General features: G+C 35.6%; 1 protein-coding gene across 9 annotated transcripts in view; it reads left to right on the top strand.

Moving 5' to 3' along the window:
- Positions 1-19,869, top strand: part of axo (axotactin) — a 143,287-nt gene that overhangs the window by 49,165 nt on the left and 74,253 nt on the right. For all 9 annotated transcript variants that reach the window (XM_036364562.2, XM_036364557.2, XM_070111148.1 and 6 more), the window contains exons 6-8: positions 839-1,123; positions 5,875-6,405; positions 7,652-7,848. In XM_036364562.2, the coding sequence (XP_036220455.2) occupies positions 839-1,123; positions 5,875-6,405; positions 7,652-7,848 (1,013 nt within the window). The remainder of the gene's footprint in view (positions 1-838; positions 1,124-5,874; positions 6,406-7,651; positions 7,849-19,869) is intronic.

The following is a 19,869-nucleotide window of genomic DNA, read 5'->3' as shown; positions in this document are numbered from 1 at the left end:
TCATTTAAGTGACATATACTGAGAAAGACGCATAATGACAGTAGCTTTCCAACGCATGTTCGGAATATGGGAACAATGGGATAATAGTCAATATATGATATATTCTAGAAAACAGCACAAATACAATTACAGATCCAATAGAAATTCAAAAATCGTTTATCACCTGAACTATTTTTAACATGTTTACTCTGGAAGAGTCTTGTAGGCTTCTCCTACAAAGGATGTCATAGTTCCCGCCCTTATAACAACCACTTATCAATTACGATATCCCTACTGTTTTCCAAGACTTAGTTGCCCTGTTGTTGAGTTGGTAGTAAAAAATTTACAATACTATTGTACTTAAACTAGTATTCAACAATAGTCTTACTTTATCGCTTTAGTGCAATTCAATATCTGCATGCCAAACTTACGCAAATCCATGTACATACATACACACACTTTTTATACACTTCCACACACTTTCGCAAACACTCCCTTACCTGTATTCTAACCTCAGTGAGTTGTAAAATAATATTATTTAAAATGTTTTTTTTAACTCTTACATGTTAATTAATCTTCATTATGGACATGGAAAACACAACCGCAACAATAAAACAACAACAATAACTATATGAAACCAACTTTAATCGCAAAACAACCATGGATCAAAATGGCCAAAACTTTGTAAATCACCATCGCCAACAACAAAAACCAAATGTCATAACCACAACAACCCAAACACAAAAACATAATAACCTGCTGCGTTTTTTTACTCAACACCTGCTATGTGGTGCACGCTGGCGTATACGTAACACGCACGCTTGTCTGCAAATGAACACACACGAACCGGACACCGCAGGTCTTTCATCGGAGGAGAAACTGCATGGCGTCAAGTATATCATTGAATCATTCGTGGGCTGCATTCGAAATGTGGTATTGAGTTCGGGGAAAGCAGCATCCGATTTGCTGCCCATCGCACCTCTGGTGGCCACCAAACATGAGAACGTCAATGAGGGCTGCTCCGACAAATGCTATTCCAGACACAATTTATGTTTTGTGGGCTCCCGTTGTATTAATCACTATTATGACATTTCATGCGATTGCTTTGGCACTCCCTACGAAGGCGAGCACTGCGATATTTACAGTAAGTATCTAAATATTAGTAAACGTTACAGTTAGACATAAAAAACGTGCAAAAACCATGAAAACAAATCACAGCAAAGAGTTTGTTTAATGGAAATGGTTTACATGAGTAACTGCAATGGGTGCTTTATGAATGTGAGTGCCTCCTGTAGGAAAATACGAACATCTCTTTCATTGAAAAAGGTATTTGAAAATTTAAATTCAGTAATTCGCATAATTTTTACGAAAGTTTGGCTTAAAATGGTCTGAAGTTTCAGATGAATTCGCAATTGAAAAATAATGATTCAAATTACTATGTTGCTTAGTGCAAGTCCTTCGCTTCAAGTTCTTGCAAGTCCTTTTAAATTTACTTTTGCTGATTGATTGTAATATGCTTCAAATACTTCTTTTGAACTCATTATAAACATGGCTTCTATAAAGCTTTTTTGAACACCTTCAGTTTTCTAGATATTTTGTAATATGTATTCCCTTTAAATTTGTTCGTTAGGCGACACATTTTTCATTGATCTTTCAAGAAATTTTTCCGTATAGATATTATACAAAGTATTAAAATTGTAATGATTATCACCTAATCCCAAAACTGTTCAGAAATGATCCCCCAATACATCCCAAAAATCCCAAATGATTCTTAATAGTCCCAAAATAATTCCTAAAGAAAGTCAAAGCGATCAAAAAGTTAAAAGTCCAGACAGGTTTGTTTTATTCTAAAGGGAATGTCCCTAGGAGTGTGCTTAAATTATCTAAAGAGGCGGAACAGTACACTGACCTATTTAGGATTGTGGCAAAACCAGCTCATGCTCTCAAGTATGTGCGGTCTAACTTGCAAATTCCGATAGTAATAATAAAGAAGTAAGGAAGGGCTAAATTCGAGTGTAACCAAACACGGAAAATTCATTAAGGTGCTGGCAAAACTTTATATTAAAAATTGTTGCGAAAGCATTCAACATTCATTATTCGAAGAAATCGTGACTAAATTGCAATCAAATTTGGTATCTTTGGTATCTTATATTGAAGGTCATTAACTTGGACTAAATTTAATAGCTATATTTTAGTTCGCGTCAGCAAACATTTTATTAAAAACATCTTCAAATGAGATACATGTGACGACAAGTCGACCAAAGAGACTTACTTATAATAATATAATATATATTGAGTTGATGTGGAAAACGACTACCAGAAGATCGGAATTAATTATATTAGGAATATGACGTTTAGACCAAGGTATAGACGAATTTCATTCCAACCAAATTTTTTATTTTAAATTCTTCTCTATTTAATTTCATTAAAATATCACATTTTGACCAACATGAACGGTTTAAAGTCAGGTGGAAAGGAAAAGACGGAAATCATTCTATGGGGTATATTGAAGGCAGAGAAAGCGACGGGCTGATTGCATTAGCTAACTCACATACTGAACGACATATTCGGCATAAATGTTGTTAGAAAACGAAAATCATTACAGTTAGCGGTAGTATTGACCCAATTTTATCTATTTTTGCCAATACCACATACTATTAATGTGCCACAGACTAATAAAATTCTGGTAATAGTTATATAGGGGCTAGGTCAAGTTTTCGCTCGATTTTATTCATTTTAGGCACAAAGATACACTGTTATAAGTAAAACACGCTTTCTCATTTTCATTGAGATAATCTGTCACCCGGAAGTTCAAAAATCTTTATATTTATATTTATATTCAATCCATTCTTCACTTTGAGAACTACAATTATCAAGAAAGGACTCACTCCGAATTTCATTTATACATCTCACACATTAACCGATGTATTCGGTAAAAAGGCAACTATTAGCACTGGCGTCTAAATATTTGGTACCTACAGATTCGATTTTGAAAACTTTTGGTCATAAGGTGGTACACATCTCGCCATATCTATCTCCATTAGTTTTAAGTGATACAAACAACCGTTAGGTGAATAAAACTATTATAATCCGTAGCGACATGTTACAATTTATGTGCTTGGTGCACTTTAGTAATATCCAAACCGTGAAGTTTATGAACTAACCCGAATATGAGCAGTTTATCAGCCATATATGTATATGGCCCAATTTTCAATTTTAGATATATTTTCTTGTTCTATCATTTTTGGTGAAGTTGTAGATTGTTCAATTCTGGCGGCACTAATGTTCTTGCTCTACGAAATAAAACAGCAATTGAAAGTTTTTCGAAAATTGTCAATTATATCAAGTGTCATAGAAGAGTTTTAAAAAATTCAGTTGATGGATAAAATTAAAAACTAATAAATTTCTGTTCCATAAATTTCGTCAGAAGCTCAAATTGCCCAACACAACAAAAAAATCACCGCCTTAAGAAATCATTTCCAAAAACAATATGATTGCGGCGCTTTAGATTTCGAAATATTTATATTCCTTCAACTTATGTTTCGTTCAGTTGTTTCGCAAATTTGAAATCAAAGTATCTCGCGTTAATCCACATCAGACCTCATTTGAAAATCATCACCATTCTTCAACGAAGTCAGACGCGATAAATCCTCATACAAAATGGGTAAAAGAACTCGAAGCCTCTTTCGCGGTTCTTTCACTCAAAAATTAATGTATAAGCAACACAAAGAAGCGCTCAGCAAAATTTCCAGCGCCGTTGATATTGGTCCGCCCCAAATCAAAAAGGATGTATATCTAAATATAAGAGGCATGCGTAATGACAAGTACGCCTTGAGGCGTATCATTAAAGAAAATATAGAGCTTCTGGAGAGACTCAATCAAATACGACGCACACACGGCCTGAGCAACAGCTACAACACGCGCAAGCGTATTTCACAGACCAAGCTACAGCATCTGTTGCGACGCATTGATGATATTGAATCGGAGAACCAGTTTCTAGGCTGCCGCCTCTTGCGGGTCAAGCCTATGCTGACGAAGTCTGTCATGCCGGTTTCGGCGCGCAGCAGCAGCCGAATTAAGCTTGAGAGGTCGAATGTTAGTCTGAAAATTCGTGAGAAGTTGCTCATGGACCAATTGCTGCATCCAAAAATTTTCTTAGACTTGGAAGTGAAAGACATCCGGCCATTAGGACGCGTTGTTATACAACTATACACAGAGGCATGCCCCGAAATGGTGTTGGAATTTGTACGCACATGCTCCGAAAATAAGTCGGAGTTGTTCAAGCTTATACGCATTTTTCCCGGTTTGTGGCTCGAGGGAGAGATCACTGTCAAAAATGGCGTTCTGAGCAAATCCAATTTCCAGCATGAAATGAACATGATAAGACACGACTCCGGCTCTGGCATTCTTTCATTTGCCAAATGTTATCTAACTCATGGCTTTCCATATGGACTGCTTAATTTTACTATTAGCTTTAAGCCCATGCCCGTGCTTAATGGCGAGCGTGTAGCCTTTGGTGAGCTAATTGCTGGCCATCGAGTAATGGAATGCACCCAGGACTATGGCACAAAAAATGGTAAAGTCAAAAAGGAGATTCTAGTTGTACACAGCGGTCTGAAAGCTTATATCGACGTCTGACATTCAAAAAATGTATTCTTACTTGTAAAACAATTTTATTGTTTCTACTCTGCTGCCGTTTTATGTTTGTTGCTGTTGTTTTTGTAAGTCTGTATAAATAAAAAGAACGCAGACAAGAAACTTCAACCAAGTTTTAAACGTTTTTCTCCTTCGACAGATTTAACGATAGCACAAGTAAATGACTTCGAACTCAGAATAAATCAGATCAGTTGCAAAGCTGACCCTAATATTTCGCATTCGCATGACAGCATCACTCAAGAATAAATCTATAATAGTGAGAGATGTGCAAACAGCGGCCTTAACAAACTCATATACCTGCTATCATGCTCCGTATTAGTCGTTGTATTTATTCGCTCATTAACACTCTAAGAAAACTGTTTGTTTGATATTTTTATTATCAAACGACTCAGATATATCAGAATCTATGTTGAACTGAGTACTCTACCATACCGACCTTGTTTATACAAGTTTGTGGAGATAGAGATATCGTAGAATAAGATAAAACAGGTATACCTCTGCTTCTTCTTCTTCTTTGGCACTATAATCGTGGGCCGTTTTGGGCCGAGAACCCAAAACTTTGTCAGTTGCCTCTATCGTTTGCGAACTCACGCCAGTTGTACATTCCGAGCGAAGGCAAGATCTTATCTTCTTTGGTACTCAACTCTCACGCGGACAACTCCAAAGATGTTGGCATAGAATGTTGGTCCTATTTATGAGTGATGCAGTTCCCATGATGAAAATAATCTTTGACCTCTAATTACTTTGTCTTACCCTCGTTCACCTAAGACTAACTGCGTTGTTTTGTTTTTTTCTGTTGTTAAGTCCTATGATGTCAATGTTTTCTGCGTATGCGATGCCAGTTATCTCTGTACACCAGTGACATTGTTTTTTAGAGTATTGTAGATAGTGCTACTGCGGTTGAGATTAGCGTCGAGTATCACTTTTTCTAACATTATATTGAAGAAAGCACACGAACGGGAAAGTCTTTCCCGATTTTGACAGAGCTGATGGTCGTGCACAATTTTATTCTGCATAACCATATGACTATCGCAGGGATACCAAATGTAGACATGGCGTCGAGGAGCAACTCCGGACAGTGCTGATAAAAAGTGGTAAAAGTAATGGTATCAGCCAAATACAAAAAAATAATATATATTATATTTAAACTCTTAATTACTAGCACATATCATATATCACTTAGTTTAATAGGCATTTATCTAAGTTTTATTCATATTAATATTTTCTCCACCAACACAGCCGCAACGATAATGACTCTACGTGGCTCCAGCTATGTCTCGTATCGCATTTACGACTGGAAAGACCGAGTGCATTCCTCGAACACCCGCATCAGCCTCATGTTCCGCACACAGTTCGACGATTCAGCGCTTTTCTATGCTAGTGGCGAGTCACTTAAACATCAATACATCGCTGCCTCGATAAAAAATCAATCAATTCATGTGGAAATGGATTTCGGAGATAACGTGCTGTCGACAGTGCTCACTGATGAGTTGACACGTAGTAATTGGCATAATTTAACCATTCACCATGAACGACGCACAGTTCGCATCATACTTGATCAGCAAATGAAAGTATTGGACATACCAGCGACATCAAGCAGCAATCTGCTATTCGATCCCGAAATTTACTTCGGTGGCGGTCCGGATTTGCACAAGAAGAAGGGCTTGCATTCACAGAACAATTTCGTTGGCAGCCTGAAGTATGTCTACTACAATGATGTGTCAATTTTATATGAGCTACAAAAGAGTAATCCAAAAGTGCACTACCACGGTGAGTGAACAACAACAATGTTGCAAATTATATTACTGTTTTATGTTTGTAATTATAATAAAATTTGGAGATCGCGGGAATTCAGTTTATTCTGATTCCCATTACTTATGACCCTTGAGTACGCGTGAATTTACCCGATCACACGCCAATTTCATGGGAAATCATGTGTCTCTCTTTGAAAAATTCATAAAGCGCATAAGCCAATTATGCCATTGCTACAAGAAATTGCCATTTCCGCTAATATCCACATTGTTTGGAAATATTTCGTCCTGGTGCAAAACATTTCGCTTAATATATGTTAAATCGCAGTCTTTAATATTTTCATCATGTTTTAAAAAAAAACTGCTGATGTCAAAAATTAGTTCGATGAGTTGAATAAACAGAATTGTAGCAAGCCATTGTTGAGACGTCGTTACATCCTCAAAAGTTCACTGTTTGATGTGCTCTATGGACAGAGGGAATCACTGAATTGAAGGTTGTTGATGTGGACGTCCTTTGCTTTCAACAAAACAGCGCTACATGCCATACATCCAACGAAACAATTTGTTTATTAAGCACATTATCTCGTCTCGTGGACCTGTGCCGTAGCCTGCAATTTAACACCACTGGACTATTTTTGTGGAATTCAGTGAAGTCTCTTGTCTACGCAAATAAGCCCGAGCCGATTGACGAATTGATATAGAATATTCGGCATGTAATAGCTGATATACGGCCCGAATTGCTGCAAAAAATGTCAGCAGTCACTTGCTCTAAATCATTTTTAAAATATCATGGCAAACACTTTTCTTTTTATGCATTTATTTCGAATGATTGGCTTTAAATTTCTGAACCAACAATTCACAGATTTTCTAAACTTTATTCGTCGCAGCTTTTGTAATATTTCTGCATTCATGAGAATTGAAACCCGGCACGTGCAAATATGCAGCCTCTCTAACCTAACCTAATGCTATACAGAAAAACAGTTCGATATACTTGTGTGTATTAGCTGAGTAAAATATTGTATTTGATTATTTGCAACGGAACTCACAGATCAATCATGAAACGTACTTATTTCACCCGCTGTTGTCGGTATCCTCGCATAAATCACACTTTAATTGCGAACATATGCACAAGCGTACCAGGGTATTACGAAAATTGCTCGATTAACAGTCTAATATACAATTTCCTATGTGCATATTTATGTAACTGTATGCGAGTGCAGTGAAATATATGATATATTTGTGAATTGACTATTGCTACTTTCTAGGTGTCCTCGAGGCCGAATTCCTAGAGAACGAAGTCAACGTCATACCCATTACGTATCCCTTCGCAACATCTCACATTTGGTGGCCCATAAATCACGCCGAAGAATTTAATATTAAATTCGATTTCCGGAGTAGTCGTACAGCAGCCGTATTGGCATACAGTGATGTGACAACAGCATCCGGAAATGGATTTTGGGAGGTAAGTGTCAGTGCAACTACTCGTGCAAGTATATGTAGGCGTCCATGGGACGGCAGAGAAAACATTTCAACGAAATATGATTTCTAAGAGGGTTTAGTGTGCGTGCATATGTTAATGTATGTGTAGCTGAGGGCCTGAGGGTGCATGTGGGTGTTGGCGTGCAGAGCAGTGCAATTGCAGCACACAACAACGAAATTTCCTAGTTTTCGTTAAAATGAATTCTTAAAAGCTACAGGCATACGCATATACATGTTCATATGTATGCTAAACATATCCATATGTATATAGCGGTGTAGAGGGCATGGGGGCACATACGTTAAGCATTATGGCGTACGTGTTCATGAATTTGGCTTGCGTCGTTCGGATAAGCGCCTGAGAGGCAGTGACAATTGCAGTTCACAGCAGTTTTTACATTATATCGAACGCATTGCTTTTTGGCGTTGTTGTTGCCTAGCTTAATAATGCCGCTGTCAACTGCAAGACGAAATTGCTATGCTGTCGATATTGCGGAGAAATCATCGAGGCGTTTGCAATATGCCAGCGCCATCCCTTTGAAATATTACAGGAATTCCATTCATTGCTCGCATATTTCACCGGCTGCTGTAATCGACAAATTACACCAATAAAAATGAAGCGAAATGAGTGTGCATATTTGACTTGGCGAAGCATCAGTGTGATTTTTATCCAAATTAAATAGGTTAAATCAAATTACAGGCAATAAGGCGAAGGACACATTTGACAACTTTGTTAAGCTGCGCATTGATTTCATTTTGTCAAGAAAGCTAAATATTCTTCGGAAGTCTAAAACTGACAACTAATTTTATGGAATATGATATATGTACATAAGAACAGTATTAAAAGAAATAAAATTTAGTAATGCCAGATTTATAATATTTCATAAGACTTTACTTTAATAAAACATTTGGCAACACTAGAAATGTGATATTTAAAATTAAAAATATGTTAAAAGTTACTTGACTTACTTTACTGTAAGCCTAGTTTAACATTAATAAATTCATTCTTAAAAGTATGTACTGCCTTCGTTAAAACCATCGGCTATTATTTCACTTGTATAAATATATTCCAGCTGTAATGACTTATCTTGCAAATTCACTCATATAAATTTCTCCTTTATGTCCACATACTTAGTACGGGGTGAAAAGTTATTGTTCCGTACAATGTGAATTGTGCGCTTGTTATGGCAGTACGTTTTTATTGCTTCTGTACCCCTATGTATGGTATTAATTCCGATTCTAGCCGATGTAGCCAAATCGTTTCTTGAAATGCGTTCACTACTGATGGTAGCTTTACTCCAATTGATGACAATGCTACGGTTCGCTGTCTGTGCAATGACCAAGATATAGCTGCACTATGCATTACAAACACGTACTTAAAAGTTGACCGCCTTTGATCAAGATCTTCTGTCCAGTCAGCATCGCAATAACCAAATAAACTCTGAGCCGATTTCTGAAATACGATACCTATGTAAACTGTGCCCTTCAAATACTGCATCACACGCTTCACTGCGAGCCAATGAGCTTTGCCGGGGTTTTGTGAAAAACGGCTGAGCAATTTGAATGCGAATCTGATATCGGGCCGAATATTTTGTACAGCAGACTACCGATTGCCTCCATATATAGAACATTCTCCATATCTCTCTTTGCTTCTTCAGATTGTGTACAAATTTCCACAGTTAGCTTTTGCGACAAATCTAATGGCGTAGCAACGGCATTACAGTCGATCATTCCAAACCCTTTTAGTATACTGGGTATATATTCACACTGATCAAATTTAATCAGCTATTTTACCTCATCTGAACTCGCATGACAAGTATGGATGACGCTAAACTTATGTTCTTTATTTAAAATTTTGATGACAATCCGCCATTAGAGAATACCAAAACGTCGTCCACATAAATTGCTACGTACACCATGCTCACTCACACAATAGTAAATGCATTGATAGGCTTCCCTCCGTTTTAGCCTCAGACTGACGAGTACCGCATTCAATTTATTGTTCCAAACTTTGTTTGCTTATTTTAGATCATAAAATAATTTTAGTAGAAAACAAATCCCTTTATATCAAATAAGCACACCTCTAGCATTGCGCTTAGTTTTAAAACCACACTTCGAATTTATTGCTCTTTTACCTTCTGGCAATTTCGTAAGCACTCAAGTTTTGTTTGAGTTTGTTTGATCTCCTCTTCCATTATACGTTTCCCATCACCTGCTTCAGGACTAATCAATGAAATTTCAATACTCACAGGGTCATCAGCTTCAGATCCAAAGCTTAACAACAATTTCCCTTTTGCCTTGTTTGCAATACGCTCCTATCGACGAACTGCACACTTGTTGTTACGCTGAGCAGTTGCTTCGTTTTCATCAGGATTATCGTACTCACTTTCCGTCACATTTAATGAACCTCGTCGAATAAATGGGAAAAACCATTTTCTAGATTGAACCCTGTAATCCACCTATTGGTTAAGTCACAAAAAATAGACTGATGATAATAAAAGTTTAATGTTGAAGACCTTGTTTATGTGGGTAGTAATATTATTAAAATAAACAAATTATGACAGCTGGATATCATATAAAGAGCTTTAGAAGGGTGATGCGAAAAAATATTTGTGTTTAATTGAATTTTATTTGCCCGTCAAATATTTTGATATTTATTTGATATTTTCCGCGTCAGGGTAAATATTTTGTTGGTAAATATACACCTTTGCGTTTACCATTATTGTTGTAAAAGTAATCTCTCGTGCAACAAATATTTCGCAATTGCATTAGGAAATAAATATTTGCAAATTATATTATACATATACAAATTCATATTTATATTTATACGAATATATTGTAAAATTAATTTAATTTCAAAGGGAAGACGATAAATATGTTTTTATTGCCGAAAAATTTAACGTTATCGCCAACATCACCTAGGACCGCTTTCTTAAATACTGTTTGAGCATATATACTCATATATAAGGTCTAGTAAAATAAATCTATTATTTTAAATTATCTTAAACTTCTCTTGCGAAAAACAGGTAGTAATTACTTGATACCAGGTCCAAACTATATCATTGATGATAGGAACATCTCAACCCAGTCCCCGGAGCTTCTAGCCAGTCACTATCGATGTATGTGGCATTGTCCTAATAAACATAACGCTTCTGCTATTCGCCAAAACTGGCCATTCCTCGGCATTTGCTTACTTCATACAGTCACAGTATAGGTCTAAATTAAATATTTGGCCTTTCCTGCCTGCCAATCCCACCCTTCCTGACAGTCAATCTGGACTTATTCACCATTTGCGCTGGCTCACCACGATTCGATCACTACTGTTTTCCATTGCAAATATACGTGGTTTGGCTGTATATTTCGTGATCTTCCATCAGCTGAAAGCAGTTGACTGTATGGGTGTTTCCAGATGAGCCGATTCTAACTGAAGTTGTTCGCGCCCGAAGAATTTCCAACAAAATGGTTGCCGGTTTTTTTTTTTGGAAAAACTGAACATGTCATAATCATACCACCAGAACAATGCAGAACAGTAAATTCTGAGTAGTACACAACTATTTGGCTGTCAGTTGTCTTTCAAGAAATCAGGAAGGCCAGCCGCCTAAGACGTATTACTCTTCACCACTGCAACTGCATTTCTGAGAACATCGATTTGATGCGTCATCTACTGTACTTGGCACCCATTGACTTCTTTTTATTCCCGTACGTAAAAAATAAATAAATATAAATATTTTTTTTTTGTTCTCTAATCCCGAAATATAAAAGGCAACCCTAGTTTATACATAAATGATCAGCATGATGTGCTGAATCGATTTATCCATGTGCGTCAGTCTGTCTGTATATACGCCAACTAGTCCCTCAATCTTTGAGAAATAGATCTGACATTTCGCACACGTCTTTTTCTCACTCCAAAAAGCTGTTCATTTGCCGCAACCGCCGATATCAGAGCAATATACAAGTAGCTGCCATACAAACTGAATAATCGGAATCATGTGCTTATATGGAAAACTTTTACATTTGACAAGATATCTTCACGAAATTTGGCATGTATTATTATCCAAAACAACGGTGAAATCTCCGCAGATAGATTATCCGCGATTAGATCGGATCACAATAGCATATAGCTACCATACAAACTGAACGATCAAAATTAAGTTTCTGTAACGAACAATTTGTATTTGTGAAGGCACCGAATAAGTGCAACTGAATTTATCGTTTTTTCTTGTTTTATAATATTTTACAAAAGGATTTATATGTTGATAATTCTCAGTTAAAGTCTATATTATGCAGAATAAAAGATATTAAACTAATGTGACAAAGTATTAATGTACTTTTCATTTATTTTTGTATTTTTCATTTCTCAAGAAACGCATTAAAAAATTAACTGAAAATTCATATGGTAAATGAAGCTATATTCGAACTCGACGAATTGCCTATATATCGTTATTTTTCTATATACCGAATACGTCAACGTGTCACTAATATGCAAAATTTTTGCTCTAATAACAAAAATATCCGCAACAAATAGTTTGAAATTCGCTAATGTCACGATTTCAAGCACAACGGTATTTTTTCGAAATCATGATTATCTCACCAATTTATCTTGTATTTTCTGAAAATTTAACAGCTATAACCGTAAATTGGCATACATGTAATTGCTTGTAGGTAAGTGTATATAATATTTATATTTACTTTTTTACCTTTCCATTTGCAAATGACCCAAATATGCAACAGCAGGCATAATAGCCTTCAAAAGCGAAATTGTGACATAAATACATACTATCAAAATCCCACAATCATTATACATACCTATACCTTACCCATTTATACTCGTATTTATGTGGGTGCATAAATACATACTTGTATATGTAAAAAATATATTTCTGTTGGTTAAAATGCTAGTTGCTAATACATAATATTCCTCGAAACGCAAATAATTTTCAGATATAAAATTTCTAATTTCTGCTTTTTTACAAGTTTTCGATTAGTATAATACATTTCTTCAGAATTTGTAGACAAATTATATTAAAAACAATAAAAAATGTTAACATCGGTTGCACCGAGACTATACTCGTAATACCCTCACAGATACAAAAGATTCCATACCAGAATTTGATTTTGTTCGATCAGTTTGTATGGCAGATATATGCTCAAATAGTCCGATCTGAACAATTTCTTCTTCTTTTGCCTTAAACAATAGTTCGAACCAAATTTCGTGAATATATCTTGCAATAGCTTGATTCCAATTGTTCAGCTTGTATGGCAGCTTTATCTTATAGTAATCCGATATCGGCGGGTCCGACACATAAGCAGCATTTTGGGGAGAAAAGGACGTTAGATCGATAACTTAAAAACTGAGGACTAATTCGCGTATATACAGACAGAGAGGCATAGCTAAATCGACGCAGCTCGCCATGCTGATTAATTATTGGGTTGGCAACTAAGTAATTTCACTCATAGATGACTTCAGTTGAATTTTTAGATTTGCTGGCGTGTAAAACACATTTTGTTATTTGATAGTTGGCAATTCAGCTGTCAATCAGTAAAAAAAAGTTTTTTGATCGGTTGGTAGTTTTCGTTTGGCGTTCGTTGAAAATGGAAGATCAAAAGAAACATTTTCGTCATATTTTGCTTTTGTATTTTCGCAACGGGAAAAGCGCATTACAAGCTCGCAAAAAATTATGTGCTGTTTATGACGACGAAGCCATAAAAGAACGGCAATGTCAAAACTGGTTTGCCAAATTTCGTTCTGGTGATTTTTCACTCAAAGATGAAAAACGCTCTGGTCGTCCAGTTGAAGTTGATGACGACCTAATCAAAGCAATAATCGATTCGGATCGTCACAGTACAACACGTGAGATTGCAGAGAAGCTTCAGGTATCACATACATGCATTAAAAATCACTTAAAACGACTTGGCTATGTTCAAAAACTCGATACATGAGTTCCTCACGAACTGAAAGAAACGTATTTAACGCAACGCATTAACAGCTGCGACTTGCCAAAGAAACGTAATGAAAATTATCCATTTTTAAACCGAATGATAACTGGCGATGAAAAATGGGTTGCTTACAACAATATCGAGCGGAGCAGGCCAGGTGAACCAGCTCAAACAACATCAAAAGCTGGTATTCATCAAAAGAAGGTTTTGTTATCAGTTTGTTGGGATTATAAAGGAATTGTCTACTTTGAACTCTTACCACCTAACCTTCTGTTGTCTACATTAAACAACTAACTAAATTAAACAATGCAGTTGAAGAAAAGCGGCCTGAATTGATAAATCGAAAAGGTGTTGTATTCCATCATGACAATGCAAGGCCACACACATCTTTGGTCACTCGGCAAAACTTATTGGAGCTTGATTGGGATGTTTTGCCACATTAACCATATAGTCCTGACCTTACACCATCGGATTAATTTTTGTTTCGATCTTTACAAAACTCCTTGAATGGTAAAAATTTCAATAATGATGATGATGTCAAATCGTACCTGATTCAGTTTTTTGCTAATAAAAACCAGAAGTTTTATGAACGTGGGATTATGATGCTGCCTGAAAGATGGCAAAAGGTCATTGATCAAAGTGGGCAATACATTATAGAACAAAGTTATTTAGTTCCATGAAAAAATTGTCTTTGATTTTTTTTTTTAAATCCACAATTACTTAGTTACCAACCCAACATATACATATAGTCGTATACTTCAATCGTCATTTAAGTACGGTCCGATTTGGTATATTATTCTTTTACCATAGGACATAAGCACACTTACAAGTAATTTCATTACTCTAATTTTCATCGTGTCCGAAATATTTATATTAAAATCAATCTAATTCATTCAAATGTGAAGTATTTTATATACCATAAACTCTATCAAAGGGGTTAAATTTAATATAGTGGGAATATCAAGAAAAGGTTTTAGCAAGTTTTGTCGGTGTGGTCAAAATATCTTAAGTTGAGGCTTAGTGATAGCACTTGTTATGTTTTCGATTAACGGCATTTTGTGCCAAGGCACACATGTACCAAGTTTCAATAAGATATCTCAATTATTAGTCAAGTTATCGCACACAGACAGTTACGCAAGTTTCAACTCGTCTAATCAACCTGAGCATATATGTGCGAGTTGAAACTATGGTGCGCAGACATATATATATATATATCTGTCTATCTATCTTGTTTAATTCTAGGTGTTACAACAACCCGTTAGATAACAAAACTATTTTCTCTGTTGCAACATGTCGAGAAGGTATAATTACTATCAAGTATATAACACCTTGTACACACTTAAATTTTCCATTCATCTTTTTAAAACGGCTTATGTATTGTAAAAAATTTAATAATGTTTTAAGAAAATCACTCCGATTCATGAACAGTTTCTGCGGTAGTTTATTTAGAACTGATTAATAAAGAAGAAAGGTACAATTTTTATAATGAAACAATACTTCAAAATCATTAAGTATGTATAATAACGTCTTTACATAGAGAGAGTGAGAGTAAGATTAATTATAGCATAATTAATGTTGGCCATGGTAGGTTTGAATTCATGCTATATTTTTTACATGTATCGAAGCATACCCTTTCAGAAAAATGAAAGCACTTTCCTTCCTCTAGATAATATCATAACTTTGGCATACCTGGACGTACCTGTTCTAGTTGTGGACCTGCGAAAAGGTTAAGGCAAGGTTTAAGGAAGGTGGTACCTGTCCAATTCTGTAAAAGACCTCTATACTTCGAATACTATATATTTTACCTGTCCTCCCTCAATAAAAGTTTGTCCATTTGACTAGATCAGCATCAGTCACGTCCTGTCTTTAGAAACGAAAACATAAGATACAATAGTTAAAATGTCCACAAAGAAATATTTTCAGAAAATTCATAAGCCCACATTGAGCTACACTCTATTTTTGCATCTGATGGAGTTAAAGATCCGCAAGAAACGTTTTCGTTCCTGTTTGTCGCTGATAAAATCGAAACTTTTAGTCACTGACACACTAATCTCACAAACAAAAAATCGAAATAATTTTACGGATTTAGAAACTCTCAGACAGGAGCGGATTTTTAGCAATCGTTTGAAATTGTCTATGTTACGAATCTTATCGCAAAAGAAATCAGGACCATTACACAGAGAGGATAAACGAGCGAAAGTAGCAGTAATACGACGAAGAGATGATGACGATGAAGTAAACCACTCTAAGCGACAGAAATTAAACAATATCCCAGAGGAGATAGAAAGTACGGATTTTAAGGGGAAAACGAGTTCACGGAGAGCTTTATTTTTCTGATTCCCTGTATTCAACTAATAGTGTTTAAGAAAAATTTTGTTTTTATTGTGTATAAGATCTGAATTATTTATTAAAATTTGATACAAACTAATATAATATAAAAAATTTTAAACATGAAATACTAGCATAATTCACATAATAAAGGGTTTTCCAATGGCATGTTCACCGAAATTGACAGTTTGGTGTGATTTTTGGTCTGTCCGTACTTCTTTCGAATTCAAGAAGAATTCCACCGTTACTGTCAATCGAGAGCGGTATAGATCGATGACGGGACTACGTGTCACACAGCACGTGGAACAGCCGAATTATTACGATAAATGTTTGGAGATTCGATTATTTCAAGAAATTGTGACATTAAGTGGCCTCCAAGAAGTTGTGATTTCAAACCATTAGACAACTTCTTGTTGTGTTATTAGAAGTCACTGGTCTTTAACAATAAAACAGACACTCTTCAAGCTTTAGTATTGAACGTGCTATTTATGGCATACGACTTGATTTATTGAAAAAAGTACTCGAAAAACATTTGAATTTTCTTAACAATTAGTGTGTTGCTTTTGTTTTAAATCATAAGGCTGTTATTATAAAACCCTTTGCTTATTTTAAAAACTACGAAATTTTTGGGGTAAATTCGCAAGCTTGCTAGGTATTTTAGATTGACCTATTACTGTTTTAAAAACCAAGAGAAGAGAAGATTCCAAAATTAAAATTGTAATAATAATTTATAAGATTAAATATTTATATGTTATATTAAGTAATGGTTTGAATTGGGCTGGAAACCTTAATTGGAATCCGAAATCAATACAAAGATGTAGATCTAAATATACGTATTAGATTAAATAAATGATAGACTTGTAGGAATGTTGAATTATTTTAGACAACTTTTTGAATAAAGTTGCTACCTGACGGAAAAACTAAAACTGAAAATATTTCGGAAATGTTCAGGAATTTAGATAGATTTTCTAACAGAGTTGCCATAAACAATATTATGTAGTCACTAACATAAGCGTCAAATTTTAAAACTTGTTATTATGTTATGAATGCAAAATCGGTACTGGTTAAGCTGTTGTTAAAGTTTGAATTGTTTTCCTTTTTAATAGAACAAACGGCTTCTACCTGAAGTATTATACTTTAAGGGTTTCCCGATTTAACATAGTTAAAACACCGAAAATACCTCAATAAAGCGGATGAGAAAACTTCAACAAAATCGGGGTATATACCTAACATAACATACTTGTTGAATTAGCCTTCTACTTTTCTTTATTGTCCATTTAGGTGACCACAGTTATGAGAGCATTCAGCTCATTTCCATCCAAAAAATTGTCCGCAATTTAAAAGTACCAACAAGTTCAGTATTTAAACGTTGCGAGTACCATCTTTTATTTTTGTCCTTGTGGCAAAATCACAAGTGAAGAGATAAAAGACAATTCCATCTTAGCTTCTAGAGGTTTTGAATTATAACTCTGTAATAATTTCATTAATCATTCGTAGTATCCTCTTACTGGACCTAATATACCAATTTCAATTCGGTACTTACCTTGACATTACTATGCTCCAGTGCGCCTACTTCCCATATAGCACAATTTTAAATTCCATCTGATAATTTTACTTTCCAGTATGCAAATCAAACACCAATGAACGCATGGGAATAAAACTTTAGCGGAATGGTGCGCTTAAAGTTGGCCACCTTATGACCAAAAATTGTCAACATCGGACTACAAGTGTTCAAGCCCCCGGATACCAAATATATGGAATGAAGATCGGTGAAAGTATGTGAAAAGATGAGAGAAATTTTGCATCAATCACAAACTGATGTTTCCAGACATAAATTGCTATTACCTTAACTTGTTGATCAATCACTGGGACATGTTGTCGCCTGTCATGGATTTGCGACGTCGTTTTTTCCAAGTTTTTGAACTTTTGAAGCTTTTCCGTTTGGCGTTCTGCTTGCCTTGTCATAGTTGAGTCTCTTCGGGTTATTCATGTGTTCAAAATGTGTGCTTCCTTTTGTCATCATGTTATTATTAGCAGTATTTCTTCACTCTATTTTAATATTGTCGCTTTCGTTTGTGAGGCTAATTTGCCTAGCATATTCCTCCAGCTTTCGTTGTTCTGCCTCTCTTTTGAGAGAGGCGTCCACTATAATTTCCTTTTTCTGTGCCTTACTCATTTGTTGCCAACTCATCATATGTTGCATTTGCAGCCTCAAACGATCCGAAAATAATTGCTTCCGATTAAGTATTTGGATTTCACGAGATCTCGGCCGATGCACCTGTGCTATCACCTGAATAATCAGCTTTTCTGTGACGAAAAATGTTGATCTTGGTAATCGCAAACAACGGTTAAAATGATCACCGCGTCTTTTCATTTCATTACGGTATAAGAAGAGTTACTAGATGTGTTGGTATAAACATTTCTGATACTGCGATGTGTGTATTTGTATTGTAACCATTTCGTGTTATAGACTGTTCAATGGCAATTTATCACATATTGATAATTGTACGGTACTTTGCTCTAGCTTTTATAGCATTATCATAGAGGGCCTCTGGTAATATTTTTTTACCTACTTGTTGAATTCAGGTAGAAAGGTTATTTGATCTATTATATTCAGTTAGTTTTCTTAGTTATTAATTTATTCGGAACTGTATTTAAATTTATGTATGTGGTGTGGTGACTGTTGCAGTTATCACACCGAATAGGTAAGTCCCTCTAGTACATCTTATATAACGATCATTTTGAAAGCATTTTAAAAAGTACTAAATGCACTCAGTAAATTAGTGCGTCAGAGGCACTAAACTTTACACCAAAGATGACACAAAAGGGTTTCATAGTGCTTCCCTTAGTCCCCATATTTTCTAATTTCCGCCGGACAATATGTATAATATCTTAGCAAAATTAGCTGAACGTATAATATTAGATGTACTATAGTTTAATATTGTCACGATATACGCCAACTTCCTTATGCTATATGGTACATAATGATTTTCGTTATTTTAGCAGACTTTATGCTGAAGATGTTGGTCAATGTGTGGATTACCTCCATGAAATTCCTTGAAACTTGTCGTCAATGGATTCTCCGAGCTCCTTTATAAGCTTTTCCATAACGACACCTCTCTGTATACCTTGCTTTAGCTGGGTCCCCGACCTTAAGAATAGGCCATTCTTTGGCATATGCACTATCAGCAACCTAACTTTTGGCATCTCCTTTCCCTTCCCTCTGGTTTTTTATTGTTGCTATTAAGTTGGATCATTTTTAGATCTTCGAGTGTTGGGGAAAATCAGGTCCGATGGCGCATAGTTCCCGCTACGCAAGTATCTATCCCGTTTCAGACTGCAAAATTATCCTCGACATGATACATTGATTCAGCCCTTTTATATACCCCTCACCATGGTAAGACTTCACCAGACTGTGCTATTGACAAAAAACAAACACCCCACTATGTTATTTAGTCAGACCTTACCTTCTTACTGCAACAGGAGCGAACAGTTTCTAGTCTGTCCCTGTCACAAATGTGGTATCTACTACCAGTCGTGCGCGGTACAGCTGGGGATTTTGCCGACCACATTTTTTACGATGATAAATAATGAAGAATCCATTTGATGTATTCAATTTATTAAAAATTTCATTAATAAGTGTAAAGTCATATATTTTTTATAATTTTTCATAGTATCCGTTTATGGGATTAAAAGTTTAATCAGCTAACAGGCAAAGAGGCTGGTGGCAAGTGAAATTCAG

The sequence above is a fragment of the Bactrocera oleae genome, chromosome 6, assembly GCF_042242935.1.
Source record: "Bactrocera oleae isolate idBacOlea1 chromosome 6, idBacOlea1, whole genome shotgun sequence".
Lineage (NCBI taxonomy): Eukaryota > Metazoa > Arthropoda > Insecta > Diptera > Tephritidae > Bactrocera > Bactrocera oleae.
Note: the sequence above shows the minus strand (reverse complement) of the source record. Positions and strands in the feature narration are given on the sequence as shown.